General features: G+C 42.6%; 1 protein-coding gene across 1 annotated transcript in view; it reads left to right on the top strand.

Annotated features, from left to right (window-relative positions):
* The first annotated feature begins 3,251 nt into the window (after positions 1 to 3,251).
* Slc12a8 (solute carrier family 12 member 8) overlaps positions 3,252 to 15,695 on the top strand; it is a 164,662-nt gene continuing 152,218 nt past the window's right edge. Inside the window, exon 1 of the mRNA XM_008842992.3 lies at positions 3,252 to 3,299. Coding sequence (XP_008841214.1) covers positions 3,252 to 3,299 — 48 coding nt within the window. The remainder of the gene's footprint in view (positions 3,300 to 15,695) is intronic.

Below are 15,695 nucleotides of genomic sequence, written 5' to 3'. Positions count from 1 at the left end.
GCATATAAAACCACCTGATTTCAAATGCTGGCTGTCTTCATGTGGGTGTGATTACTCAGTCAATCGGCCTTTAGCTGATGGATTTTTTTTAAATTATTACTTTTATTTATGTGCATGTATGTCTATGTGAGTTTATGTGCACCACATTTTGCAGGTGCCTGAGGAGGCAGGAAGACATCAAATCCCTTGGATCTGGAGTTACAAGGGGCTGTGAGCTGCCTGCTGTGGGTGCTGGGAACCGAACCCAGGTCCTCTGCAAGAGCAGCAAATGCTCTTAACCACTGATTCAGCTCCCCAGCTCCCTGATGAATTTTTAGATTCTCATTTTTTCTTCATCTATTACAAGTAAATGATAGATACAGGGGCTGGAAAGATGGCTCAGCGGTTAAGAACACTGACTGTTCTTGCAGAAGACCTGGGTTTGAATCCCAGCACCCACATGGCAGCTAACAACTGTCCGTAACTCCAGTTCCAGGGGATCTGACAGTCTCTTCTGTCCTCAGAGTACATTGCACGACACGGGTGCACTTACCTACATGCAAGCAATACACTCATACACATAAAATAAAAATAATAAATAAAATATTTAAAAAAACAAATGATGCAAAGAACATCCTTCTCTAGGTCATATAGGGTGAGATCTTAGAACTGGAGATGTCTTAGTCTAAGAATATGCAAGATACTATTTTCAACACAAGAGCATTTTTTTTCAGCTCAGACTGCATCCTCTCCCTCCACTCCCCGGAAAGAGTTAAGTTGACATCAAGAAGAATATACTTTTTCTTTGCAAATAACTGGGCTTCCCTGTTTAGGCTTAATATGAAAAAGAGAAATGAACACATTTGTTCTAAGGCTTAGAAGATACTTGAGCTTTGAAGGAAACTTCTCATTCATTTAGACAGTGGTGAGCGGCTGGAGTTGAGGCTATAAAGAGGAATTTCCTTTTCTAATGTTTTTAAAAAATATTTTTAATTTATTATTTGTATCTTATGTGTATGAGTGTACTGCATGCATGTACACACCTGTCGTCCAGGGTCTGTGGAGGTCATAGAGGGTATCAGATCCCCTGGAACTGGAGTTATGGACAGTTGTTAGCCGACATGTAGGTGCTAAGAATCGAACCTGGGTTCTCTGCAAGAGCAGCCAGTGCTCTTAAAACACTGAGCCATCTCTCCAGCCCCTTTTTCTAATGTTTTTAACTTGGGCTGATATGGATTTGGATGTGGATTTCTCAAAGTTCAGGCTGATGCTTAGAGGTATGCTTGTCAGAAGGTGACAGAAAACAGGAAACCAGGTAAAGGCAAAGGAAAAAAAGTGTCATGCATGACGCAAAAGTAAAAAGGTGGCTGTACTGGCCATGCAGGTGACTGTAGCTGTATAGTAGATCTCAATACGGTCAACCTGTCCAATCCTTTGCTCACAGCTGCCTAGACTATGACTCATTCTTGCAGAGATGGTTATTAAAAACTTCCCTGCAAGCCTGGGATTTAGCTTAGTAGTACAGCACTTCCCTACCACAGACAAGGCCCTGGGTTCCATCCCCAGCACCACAAAAACCAAAGTGAAAACAAAACAACTTCACAAATGAAAGCCTGTTTGCTTGGCATGAAGTTCCAATTTATGCTACAGCATGGAATGAACCCTGAGGGCTTTGTGCTCAAGTGCAGTAGGACAGACCAGCACAAAAGGATAACTATTGTACAATTCCACTTATACGATATATGATATATCATCCAAAAGAAAAATTCAAAGAGACAGAAAGTGGATTAGAGGTCACCGTGGGTGAGGGAAAGGGGGACCAGGAAGTGATTGTTTATGAGTATGCACATTCTGCTTGGGGTGATGAAAAAGTTTTGGCAATAGTGATGGATGCACAACACTGAATGTGATTAATGGTGCTGAACTATACAGTTCTAATAGATTAGACAGCCAACTTTATGTAATACACCTTCAGAGGAGCAATTTCTTAGCTGGAACAGAAAAGAGAGGTTAGGGTGCTGCTAGAGTTCCCAGGGCTTTGCCTTCCCTTTTGTTTGAAAAGAACAGCATCTATTTTTAGGGATTTCACACAAAAGCTTGTGGGCGTGGGAAGCACTCCCAGCTGCCCTCCTGTTTTCTCAGAAGCCCACATGGAAGCCTAGCCAGTTATTTAAGGTTAGGAACTATGCCAGATTGGAAATGGAGATGATTTAACCTCTCTGTATGTTAACTCGAGTTTTTTTCTGCAACCAGAGACCTTGGAAACCTTACTTCTCCCCTAGGGAAGGTGGTTCTGGGTCTCGCTGAAGTGGAGAGGAGCATGCCTCCGGGCACTTTCTTGTTACCAGAAGCTTCACTCCCTGTCACTTTGGGGTCCCCCGGGCTGAGTAGCCAAACCGTCCCCCGCCACCCCCCACCCCCAGACGCGCGGTGCTCAGGACCTGGGCTCCTGTCCAGATGCTGCTGCCCCTACGGGTCAGGCGGTGAGACCGGCTCTTGGGGACGCGGGACCCGCTCAGCCACGTGGCGGGGGTGGGACGGGGCGGGGCCGGGGCTGCATGCAGCCGTGGAGGGACAGGTGAGGGCGTGTGGGCATCCAGCGGTAGTGGGCGGCCGGGGGTCGGGGGGCGGCGCGTGGACGGCGCCAGGAGTGGGCGGCCCTTCCCCAAATGGCAGGGCTTGGGGGCCCGGGTGTTTGCGGGGTACAGCGGGGTTCCATGGCGTGGGGATGATGCGGCCTGGGGTGTGGGTCCTTGAACCCCAGTGCGTTACCCTGAAGTTCCTGGATGATGTACCACACTCACCCAGCTCACTGGAATCTTCCTAGGCTCCTTTCCTCTCACGATCTCCACTGAGGGCTACTGTCTGGCCAGCAAGGCGCTGAAGGGACATCTTTTTCTCACCACCTGCCCTATCTATCCCTGGCCTGGCACCAAGGGGAATCCTAAGACAGCCCCCTCCCCCAACATCTACCCTCTCCCACTATTATGATCCATTCTACAAGCACCCACTACCTGGGACCGTGATGACCTTGCTCTGTACAGAAGGTTCCAAGGCAGATGAGGATTGGAATTTGAGCAGGTGGGCTCTGGACCACTGGGGAGGAGTCTCCAGATGAGGCAGAACCAAATTCCTTCCTCACCCAGGCCCTTGCTTGATGTAGAGCAAGGATGGACAGACAAGAAGTGAGGAGGAGCTGGCCTGACCAAGGGTGATATTTGCTTTGCAGAGACGTCTCCCCACCTGGAGCACGAGGATCCCCTTCCTGGAGAATGGCCCATAGTTCTCCACAGGAACTTTTTCATGAGGCAGCCCAGCAGGTAAGTGTGTGTAGGGGTGGTGAGGGTGAGCTAGGTGTGACAGGTGAGGGCAGACCTGGAACATGACAGTGTACTGTTTTAAAAGCGGTCAGATCAGAAGTTTATTTAGACGTTGCAATTTTATTGAGAAAATACCATGGACAGCGTTTCACTGAAAAAAGTCTTTTTTTTGGCATTTTTTATAATAAAGTTTGAATCTCGGGCCCCCACCCTCCACCCCATCATGGGAGGTTTTCCATAAATGGAGCAAAGACTCAGATGATATAAACTTCTTTTAGTGTCGAATCAAATCAATGTGAGAAGCTTTGTTTATTTTTAAATATTTATTTATTTATTTATTTATTTGTGTATGTGTGTGTACCATGCCAGTCATGTGAAAGTCATGGAGAACTTTCAGGTGTTGTTTTTCTGCATTCACCATATGTGTCCAGGGGCTCTAACTCAGGTCATCAGACTTGGTGGCAAGTACCTTCACCCACTGAGCCATCTTGCCACTCTTCCACTTTTTTATTTATTTATTATGTCTATGAGTGTATTGCCTGCATGTGTGCAAGTGCACCCATGTCCTGCAATGCCGTGGAGGTCAGAAGAGGGCTTCGGATTCCCCTGGAACTGGAGTTATGGAAGGTTGTTAACTGACATACGGGTGCTGGGACTTGAACCTGGGTCATCTGCAAGAGCAGCCAGTGTTCTTAACTGCCGAACCATCTCTCCACCCCTGTTAAGTTTATTTTTGGAAAAACTCATAAACTGATGTCAAATGGATTCCTGGATTCCCTGATGCTTGCTGGTGTTTTGTGTTTTTTTTTTTTCTTTCTTTCTATTTTTCCTTTACTTCTCCGTCTTGATCATTAAGTATAGAAGATATTCAGTGTGTAGTAGATGGGGAATTGAAGTGACTCCCCCAGATTAACTATTTCTGTTAATCTGCCATCTATAAGATGAATACTCAACTTGAAGTTAATGCTTTATAGAGAGGGGCAGGAAGGTTGTCCTTGCATTATAACAGGGAATAAGCTCTTCAGAAGGAAAGAGAACCTTTCACTCAGAGATTCACAGTAGCAAGAGAGCAGGAACCAAAAGTGTCCAGAGCCATATTGCCACTCAGACATGGCTGGTAACTCCCCTTGCATATGCTTGATGATTGACAGGCAGTAAATGCTCAGTAAAATATACTGCTTCCTCCCCTCATCAGGCCTAGGGTACCTATAGCTCCTCACACTTAGCCCTAGAAGCAGTCAGGCTGCTTAGAAATGAATGACTAGAAACTTGGAATTGTTCCTCAAAGCACTTCATTACAGGCTGGGGATGTCACTCGGGTGTAGCACTTGTTCAACATGTACAATGCCTGGGCTCCATCCATAATGTTGCTGGAAAAACCAAACCAATACAAAAAGATAATTATTTTTGGCTAAAGCTGTTGACTCCTTCGTAAAAAGGCTTGGGGCCATGTTCTTGGTGTGGTTGGGACCCTAAGAGAGCTTCTTTTATTGAAAAATTACTAATTATTTGTGTAGGGGTGGGGGGTGTGGATGTCAGAGGACAACTTGCAGGAATAGGTTCTCCCCTTCCACCATATGAGTCCAGAGGAACAAACTCAAGTTGTCAGACTTGGCAGCAGGTGCTTTACCCACTGAGCCATCTCACCAGCCCATAGAGAGCTTCATTTGTCAAGGTCTTACATGCATTTCCTTTGACCAGTCTCTCACATAGTTCCCATATGTTTTCTTTGGATGGTAAGACTCCATCTGTTCCAGGCATGGAGTGTCATATCTGTAATTTAACCATGCAGAGGCTAGGGTAGGAAGATTTTGAGCTACTATGTGATTATACCCTCAACATTTGTTTATGGACCTATTCTTAATAGTGGGCACTGTATTGATCATGAAAAAGAACCTCAGGTAGGAAATGCAAGGCCTCAAGGAGGGTAAATGAAGATGTTATTTTGGGTTCCCTGAGAAGAATTTGGTCGGGCTTAGCTCTGATCCTGTCTCCCCTGTTTAAAGCCTCCAGTGGCTACCTATATCTAGCACCCAAAGTTGGAAGTCATTACTGTGGGTCCTGCATGCCCTGATCCAGTCTAAGCTTCCAGCATCATCTTTGCGCTCCACCTTTCAGGCAGACCACGCCATTTCTCAGTGCTTGTATTTGGTCTTAGCTGATATTTCTTACTCCAATAGTTTGCATTGGAACCCTCCCAGTACCTAGGGTGTGCCTGGCATTTAAGTGGACAATGAATGTACTTGACTGACCAGCTGAGCAACCAACAGACAACTAACTACAGTACAAAGTCTGTACTGTACCAAAGAGAATGTTGGTTTTTTAAAGTGTGGTATTTGTAAAGGCCTCTTTGTCACCTCCTCTCTCTAAACACTGAAGGACTGTACTATGTCCAGTGTCCATGCCTTTGGTGTTCACAATATAGAGACACTGAAGTCCATCCTCTTTAAAAAATTTATTTCTTATTATCTATTTATTTATGTGTTTGTTTGTTTGTTTGTTTATTGGTCTTTTTGAGACAGGGTCTCCCTATAATCCCAGCTGGACTGAACTAACTATGTAGACCAGGCTGACCTTGAACTCACAGAGATCTGCCTTCCTTTGCCTCCTGAATGCTGGGATTAAAGGCATGAGCCACCAGGCCTGTCTATTATTTTTATTTTTTATGTGTACAAATGTATTGCCTGCATGCATGTAAGTGCACCAGTGTCATGCAATGCCTTCAGAGGTCAGAAGAGGGTGTCAGATTCCCTGGAACTGGAGTTATGGGCAGTTGTTAGCTGCCATGTGGGCACTGGGACCCGAACCCAGGTCCTCTGTAAGAGCTGTCAGTGCTCTTAACTGCTGTGCCATCTCTCCAGCCCCTATTATTATTTTTTAATTGTGTGTGTGTTTTTTTTGTTTTTGTTTGTTTTGTTTGTTTGTGTGTGTGTGTGTGTGTGTGTGTGTGTGTGTGTGTGTGTGTGTGTGTCTGGGTTTGCACATCTGAGTGCAGTACCTTCAGAAGCCAGAAGGTGTCAGATCCTCTGGAACTGGCGTTACTGGAACTAGCCATTGGGTGCTGGGAATTGAATTTGGGTCCTCTGAAGAGCAGAATGCCCTCTTAAACTAAGCCATCTCTTTAGCCCTTCATCCCACTTTCTCTCTTTCTCTCCTCTGCATTGTCTTGTCTAGGGTACCATTTCTTGATTGGATGGTTCATGCCCTCTTAATGCCTTCATCTTTTGCTAGTAAAGCAAGTGGCACTTTTCTAAGTATAGACCTATGTATTTAACTCTTCTGAAAGCTCTGTGGCTTCTCCTTCCTCAGTGTCCAATTCAAACTTCTCTTGGCGCCTCAGTTCCACGGAGATCTAACCCACCTGCCCTGTCCCATAGCACCTGTAGCACTTGCACTATGGCATGGAAATGAGCCGTTTCTGTCGTATCTCCTTGGAGGCTCAACTTCAGAGACATGTCTTGGTTAAGTTATACTCTGGATACTTGACACAGTGCTTGATAATAGATGATGCTCACCCGTGCTGGTCCTACTGACCTGGACTCTACTGGCTAGGGATTGGGGGAACTGTCATTTGCATCAGGTCTTGAAGTATTGGTGGAAGGAGAGCACATGGTAAGTTTGGGAAACATATCCCAGGTGAGAGGGAAAGACAATTATAATAGCTACCAACGAGTGAGTGCTTGCTTATTCTGAGCACTTAGTGTGCATTGTCTTCACAAAAGCGTTCTGAGATGGATAGAGTTACTTTGGTTTGATAGATGAAGGAATGCTTTGAGTGGAGGCATGTCTGATGGGAAGGCCCAAGCTTTCACCTTTTCTGATGTGTACTTCCTGCTTCAGTGATGTGAACATAGCCATAGATGATAAGTCAAGGGCCTCTGTAGGAGACAGAGCAAGGTAGCTATTGTGTTTGAAGCTGAACTCTGGGGGTGGCTGGCCCTTCATAAACGTCCTGTGAATCTTTTTCTAACCTTTACCTTGGTGGTTGGGAATTGTTGCAGAGCTTTGGGGCCTATAAGAACATGGTATTAAGAAGGCAAAACCCAGTGAGAAGACAGACTAGTGGGTGTTGTGCCAAACCTTCAGGCTTGGCCTGCCTTTCTCTCGCTCAGTGGGAAGTAGCTCAGAGCTTCGAGTTAGATAAAGAAGTGAATGAATAGATTCTTGGTTTGACTTTAATCATTCTAGGATCAAATGGGGTAGGAGTGCATGTGCACGTGCATGCTCACACGTATGTGTGTGTGAGTGTGTGTGTGTGTGTGCGTGTGTAACTGGACTTGCTGAAAAGGGGCTGTAGATCTAAGGGGTAATGGTCTCGTGGTCAAAAGTACATGTGCAGCCTGGGTTCAAGCACTTGCTCCACCTTTTGTGAGTTTGGACCAGTTTCCTACTTCACCGAGCCTCCATTTCCTCACCTATGAAGTGACTCCAATGAGTGATCCTACTCTAGGGGACTAAGGAAGAACAAAGGAGATAGTTCATGTAAAGATTCCATATCGTACTTGGTTCATAGTAAATAGTCAGTAAATGTTGGCCAATAATAAAGCTAAGGTGGGGAGGCTGCTCTTAGTCCTTGGCATAGTGATAGAAATCATCAGAAGGATCCACTGGCAAATGAATGCGTGACTTAGCATAGCAAAGTCAGGCAGAAGAAAGACCCAAGGCAGGACTGTTGGATTATGAATGGTACCATGGAGGAAGTGCTTCCCCGTGTCTGAGGCCTGCCTGGGTCCAGAATGGCCACTCCTGCCCCTTGCCTCTCTGTGTGGTAGCCCAGCACTGCTTGACTTCCTGCTCTTTCTCTGTCTTCTCAATTCCACTTACCTAAATTAACTTGACACAGTAATAGAGTCTGGTCAAGTTTGTGGAGTGGTCAACAGGGCAGTGACCTTGGTAAAAGAGGCAAATTAAGCCAAACATATCAAGAGACAGAGGGGTCCTCAGAGATCCTCTGGCCTCACACTCTTGCTTAGCTTGCCAGGGAACAAGCTCAGAGATGTTGAATGACTTGTCCAAAGACACTTGCCAAAGAGTGGCAGACCCAAACTGGAACCAGGTAATGACCTCATACAGCTTTGGGGTGATCAACTTACAGTATTGCATTGGTGCCAGGCATTGTCACCTCTCACACACACACACACACACAATTGCTCTTATTTCTGAATCATTAGCCAGTATACAGGGAAAGCCTGGAGGAAATACTGTCTTGGTGTGCAAGGCTTAAAGAGGTGGTTTGCAGCAGTAGGCTCAGAATTGGTTGATTTGCAGATAAAAGGCATATTTCTGGCTAAGCCCCTCCTATCTCTAAGATAGCCAGCACAGTTAGATTTTGCCAGTTATGAATGGATGGCTGGAGTTACTTCAAACATTCTTACTACCATTCAGTACATCTCATCCATGACCATATATATATATATTCAACAGAAAAAAAAACAGAAAAAAAAGAAACAGAACAACAGAAAAACACAACAGAAAAACTACCTCTGTCATGTGGTATTGGGGATTTCCCAGGAGAATTCTAGATGGTAAGGAAGTACTATTCTTGTAATTTGAGGAAGGTGCCACTAGGTGGTGCATACTGACTTCCTACAGGGGTGGCTAGCTGAGTTACCTTCATTTTGTAATTTTTCTGACCCAAATACATCCTTTCAGGGTAATAGTTTAAATGCTATAGTTATTAGAACAATGTGAATTGCATTATTATTAGATGCATACATTATCTCTGAGTTAAATATCCTTTTCCTCTTGAATAATTGTGAAGTATGGTTAAATCTAATTATTTTTTAAATTTTTACTTATTGGGACTGGAGAGATGGCTCAGAAGAGCACTAGCTGCTCTTACAGAGGACCTGGGTTCAATGCCCAGCACCCACATGATGGCTAACAACCATCCATAACCCCAGTTCCAGGGGAATCTGACACCTCTTTATACCTGGGCTGCCACAGGAAGGTGCTGCTGAGGGAGGGTCTTCCTCCTTCACTTACATTCTGTAAATATCCCCCCAGATCCTTCCAGAGGGTTGATTCCAGATCCAGTCATGTCCACAATCAAGATTAGGCATCACAGAGAGTGTGCCCCTCCTTGATGACCTAAAGACCTCCCTTTAGTCCTCATCCCACCACCTTGGAACTAAACTTTTACATATGGAGCTTTGAAGGGTGGTCAAGATCCAAACCATAGCAGATCTTATATACATTTTGTTTTTATTTTGGTGAGTGTTTTCTTTTCCATAGCAGAAAAGGAACAAGATAGTGGCATGAAACCCCACTCATTTCTCTAATAATTCTGTGATGTTCTCTTCCTAGTCTCCCAGCTTGTGAATCCCATCCATGTCACTGGTTAAAGATGCTGGGTGCTTACTGAGTAGCCAGCAGCCATGGGGACCTGGCCTTCAGTGAGCCAGAGATAATTGTGTCCTTGCTCTCATATGATTTCCCATATTTACATATTCCAACTAAAAGGAAAGCAGAATGCTAGGACTCATTTTGAGTCATTTTTATTTTATGTGTTATTAATGAATATTATAAACAACAAATTATATATATACATGTATATATTTAGAGACATTTAGAGACACAGAAATCATGAGCTAGGCTTTAACTTACAGAGATCTTCATCCAATGCATTTAAAATGTGATTCAGGGGGCTGGAGAGACGGCTCAGTGGTTAAGAACACTGGTTTTTCTTGCAGAAGACCTGGGTTCGAATACCAGCACCCACATGGCAGCTAACAACTGTCTGTAAGTCCAGTTCCAGGGGATCCGACGCCCTCTTCTGTCCTCCGCGGGCATTGTATGACATGGGTGCATTTACCTACATGCAGGCAATACACTCATATACATAAAATAAAAATAATAAAATATTTTTTAAAAATGTGATTCAGAACATGAACACCTTTTGGTTCATGGAGAGATGGCTCAGTCAGTAAAATGCTTGCTGTGCAAATGTGAGGAATGAATACTGTAAACAGATTACTGACATTAGGTTAGCCCAACAAAACAACAAAACAAAAAAAACTGTTCTGTTTTTAAAATATTTCTAATATGTACTAAGTTTTTCTTTAAATAAAAACTAAATGTTTTTGATATAGAAGTTCTGCGTGTAAGCAGGAAGAAACATTTGAGCAAATGAATCAGCAAACGAAACAGCGTGCAATAAAAAGGCACTAACACCCCCCCCGCCTGCCCTCCCCACTGTTCCCCAGAGGCAATCACCACAAGTGGTTTCTGGTTTTCATTTACTTTAATGACTATCATTACCACTTTAAATAATATACTCATACCTCAATTTCTTGGTTATTAATTTACCGTCTGCTCGCTTACTGCTTCCTGATACAGAAAATAAGACATTGCCTGGCACACATTGTCTCCCTTTTCTCTCGTTCCATTTCTGAGTTTAGATTAGCTGGATTATTTTTTAACATTGTCAAGGTTTATAACATTTACATTTTTCTGTAACTGTAATGAGCATTTTGTTCATTATAGTTGCTTCTAAAAGTTTTAAACCAAAAAACAGCATTTATGAGAGTAAGGCTGTGTGTTTGTGTGTTTAACCAAACAGCCAAGTGATACCATGGATTCATGTAGAAGAAAACACAGTCTAAGCCAGCAAGCCTTCACTGCCTGCCTGAGGTCTTAATTTTTGTTTTCTTTGAGGTAATTTCTTTTCTTCTACACATGGATCAGAGGTAGTAAATTACTCCTTCCTTTTCTGACTTAAAAACTACAGGAAGTTTTTTTTTTTCTTTTTTGAAAAATGACATTTCACAACAGATTGAATGCAGGGCACATATGGAAAGCCAGCTGTCAGTTCTTGGGCCAGATATTAAAATTTGCAAAACGTTTAACAATGCCTTTCTTTTTGTAATAGGAAATTATTTTGTTTTTGAAAATGCTCTTTCACTAAAACCATTTATCTTAATAAGAAGTGGATTTCTTGTTACACTAAAATATATAAAAAATGTAAATATCTCATTTTAAGTTCCTAATGTGGTATATATTGATAGATGTAGTATACATAGGCAGACACGCTTTGTGGTTGTCAATATGTGTGTGTGTGTATGCATTTCTGTGTGTTTGCATATACATGTAGAGGCCAGAGATCTGTGTTTCTGTCTTCCTCTGTTGCTCTCCACATTAGTTTTTGAGATAGTCTCTCACTGAACCTGGAGCTCACTGATTCAGCTAGACTGGCTGGCCAGCAAGTTTGAGGGATCTGCCTCTCTGGACCCCCACCCTGTCTCGGCACAAGAGTTACAGAAGAGTGCCACCACGCTTGACTTTTATATGGGTTCTGGAGATCTGAACACAGGTTCTCACACTTGTGCAGCAAGTGCTTTACTGACTGAGCCATCTCTCCAGCCCTTATGGTCTTTAATAATGTGTCTTTACATTTGAGATAGCATACGTGTGCCATGGTACACGTGTGCCACAGTATGCACGTGGAGGAGAGAGAACAACTTTCAGGAGTTGGTTTTCTCCTTCCACCATGTGGGTCCCAGAAGTTGAACTCAAGTCATCAGGCTTGATAGCAGAAGCCTTTAACCTCTGAGCCATCTCTCTGGCCCTATTCTTAGGAATATAAAGAAGGATGATGGGATTGGGGATATAGCTGAGTTGGAAGAGTCCTTGCCTGATTGCAACAGGCCCCGAGTTTGATCCTCCATGTCTAAAAAAGCAAGCAAGCAAACAAACTCAGCCAGTTTTTAAGCCAAGTGTGGAACATCTGTAATCCTAGCACTTTGGAGGTAGAAGTAGGAGGATCAGAAGTTGAAGGTCATTCTTTGCTATGTAGTAAGTTATAGACCAGCCTGAGGTACATGAGAACCTGTTTTTAAATACATACATATATACATACATACATACATACATACATACATTTGTACATAGGGCTGGGGATTTAACTTAGTGTTCACTGGTAGATTTTACTCAACATGTATGAGGCCTGTTGTTGGATCTCCAGCACTGAAAGAAAAAAAACGAAACTAAACAAAACTAAATAAAACAATAATTCAGAAGAAAATAGAGAAATATAAAGTGGGTCTGATACAAAAAAATTGAGAATTGATTCTGTAGAGATTTACTATGTATTTTGAACTTTTCACCTTCTCAGTTTTAGAGTTAATGTCATACCACTTCTTGTAAAATATAGGAACTTGGCAGTCATATCAACCTATTTATCAACCCTCATCTGTACTGTGTGTGTCACATGTATGTCTTCCATCTATGTGATGAAGCCTTCAAGATAGCATTATTCCAGGTGGAGGCCATGGCCCCTCCCTGTCTGTTCCTAAGAGGCTGCGACTCTGAGCCTGGAGCTTCTCAAGTATGCTGGGAGACAGCAGCCCTTATTCAGCTCTGCTCCTGGACTGCTCCATTCTTTTTCTTTTTTCTCTGCCTCTCAAAGTCCATCTGCAACAGTCCCTTCAAGTATCTTACCTGCCAATGACATTTCCTCCCCCCTTCTAGTTATAATTACAGTTTTATACTTAAAGAAAAACCACATCTTTTCTGTCTTTTCTGTGGTAATTTAGAAGGTGGGAAAGTGCTTCCTCTGACATCTCAGAAGAGATGCTTGAGGGGCTGAAGAGACTGCTGTTCTTGTGGAGGACCAGAGTTCATTTCCTAGCACCCACATTAGGCTGCTCATACTGCCTGTAACTCCAGTTTCCTCTCTGGATTTGATGCCCTCTTCAGGCCTCTGCAGGCACCTGCACTCGCATGCACATACCCCAACACAGACACATATACACATAACTAAAAATAACATAAATCTTTTTTTAAAAAAAGGAAAGATGCTTGATGTCACCTTCTAAATCACATTTCATTCATTTACTTGTTCATTTAACAAACTTACCTTTAGTATGCACAATGGTCCCTCATGTTCTTAGAGGATATATTCTAAGACCCCCAGTGGATACTAGAAACCATGGATAGTTCTAAATATGTGTGTGTGGTGTGTATGTTTTCATATATACGTATATAGAGAGATGTAATGAAGTTTAATTTATAAATTAGGCACAGATAGAGAATAACAATAATAATAAAATAGGACAATTTTAAGAGTATACTGTGGTTAAAGTTATGTGACTGCTTTCTCTCTTGAGAGTCAAGGCAAGTATTAGTTAACTGTGGGTAACTGAAATCATGAAAAGCACAAAGGGAATAAGGGGTGTGTAGTACCAAGTCCATGTTGGGCAGCCAGCAGCACAAACTAAGGAAGATAACTGTTATTTTTAAGTAAGTATCTGGGGTTCTTTTATAAAAGAGATTTTATTGAAGTTATTTACACAATATTTTATTGTGATCGAGTTATATGTAACATAAAATTTACCACCTTAATCATTCTTAAGTTTACAAAATTTATTTATTTTTAAATTTTTATGTGTTTTGCCTGCATGTATGTAAGTACACCTTGTGTGCAATGCCTACAATGCCTCTGGAACTGAAGTTATGACAGCTGTTAGCTGCCATGTAGGTGCTGGGAATGGAACCTGGGTCCTCTGCAAGAGCAGCCACTTAACTACTTAACCGCTGAGCCATCTCCCCAGTCCCTTCATAATCATTTTTAAATGTTCAGTTAAATGGTATTAAGTATATCAACAATGTTTTATGAAACATTTATTTTAAAACTTTATTTTGATAAAATTTCACATTAATAGAAAACTTGCAGGCAGGTTTCGGTTCAACAGTTAAGAGCTCTTGCTGCTCTTTCAGATGACCCAAGTTCAGTTCCAAGTACCTACACTGGGAAGTTCACAACTGCCTGTACCTTTAGCTCCAGGGGATCTGACACCCTCTTCTGGCCTCCAAAGGCACCATACACATGTGGCATGCACTCACACGGATACCCACATATACACATAAATAAATGAAATTTATGTACTTTTGGGTTGAATTTTTGCGATTTTCATACAATATAACTTGATGGTATGTAGAGCTCCTCCCCTATCCATACCTCCTCTTATTGTCCCCTGTACATTGATCAGTTGTAGGTTTCTGTGTTAATCACTGTCTGCTGCATAAGGAAACTTCTCTGGTGAGAGTTGAGTATGCATTTATCTATGGATATAACAATAAGTCTTTAGGAGTCAGTTTAATGCAACCATTTAGTAGAAGCTAGGATAAGGCTCTCCCCTATGTCCTGTGACCTATGTAGCCTCAGGTTTCTAAGCCTGATATCAATGTCAGGTATGGGCTCCATTTTATAGCGTGGACCTTAAATCTAATTAAAGAGTGATTGGTTATTCCCATAATATTCATGCCACTATTGCATATCTTGCCAGACCAGTTATTATTGTAGTTCACAGGATTCACAACTGGGTAGGGTTGATGATTATTTTTTCCTTCCAGAAGCATCCATGAGTCTTTCCAGTATTGAGTGAGGATCTATGGGACCCCTAGTTAACAACTTCTATACAGGGCATCCATTCCTGACATCCAGGTTTATTTTTCATTATCCTATGATGTCTAGAAGGGGCAACATCCCCCCTGTTATATGGTAACCCCTTTTAATCTCTTTTTATAATGTATATACTCTAAGAAGCTTCTATGATGGTAGGTTTCCATATGGCTTTTTCTAAAGGACTTTAGTGTTACCTAACCCTTCCCCTACTACCTACTTTGCCCTGTCCTCCCATTCCCCACCCCATTTAACCCTTCCTACTCTAAAGTTCCCCTCTTCCCCTTCCTATCACTGTATTCTACCACCCTCCCCACCACCTATGACTGTTTATTAGTTTCATGACCTCTTTCATGACTCATATCTAAGATTTCGAAGCTAGCATCCAACTGTGAGAGAGAACATGTGGCATTTGTCTCTCTGAGTCTGGGTTACCTCACTTAGGTTGATTGTTTCCGATTCCATCTGTTTACCTGTGAATTCCATAATTTCGTCTTTTTAAAGAACTGACTAATATTCCGTGGTGTACATGTTTCACACCTTCATTATTCATTCATCAGTTGATGAACATCTAGGTTGTTTCCAATTTCTTGGTGTTATAAAAAGGGCAGCAATGAACAAGTAATTTCTGTAGGCTATAGAATCTTTTGGGTATAAGCCCACAGGTGGCATGGCTGGGTCATATGGTAGATGAGTTTTGAACTTTACACTGCTGAGCATGGTGGCACATGCCTGTAATTCCAGCACTTGGAGACTTGGAGGCAGGGCAGGTGGATCTCTGTGAGATAGAGGCCAGCCTGGTCTATATAGTGAGTTCCAGGTCAGCCTTACAGGGAGACTCTGTCTCAGAAAAAAAATGAGAGAGAGAGAGAGAAAGAGAGAGAGAGAGAGAGAGAAACTTGCAGTAGCACACACACAAAATCTCTACAAACTCATATATACTCTCCACCCCCCACTTGTTAGTATTTTGTTCATAATTAGGTCTCTATCTCTGT

This window comes from Nannospalax galili, unplaced genomic scaffold (assembly GCF_000622305.1).
Source record: "Nannospalax galili isolate Female #2095 unplaced genomic scaffold, S.galili_v1.0 scaffold18, whole genome shotgun sequence".
NCBI lineage: Eukaryota > Metazoa > Chordata > Mammalia > Rodentia > Spalacidae > Nannospalax > Nannospalax galili.
Note: the sequence above shows the minus strand (reverse complement) of the source record. Positions and strands in the feature narration are given on the sequence as shown.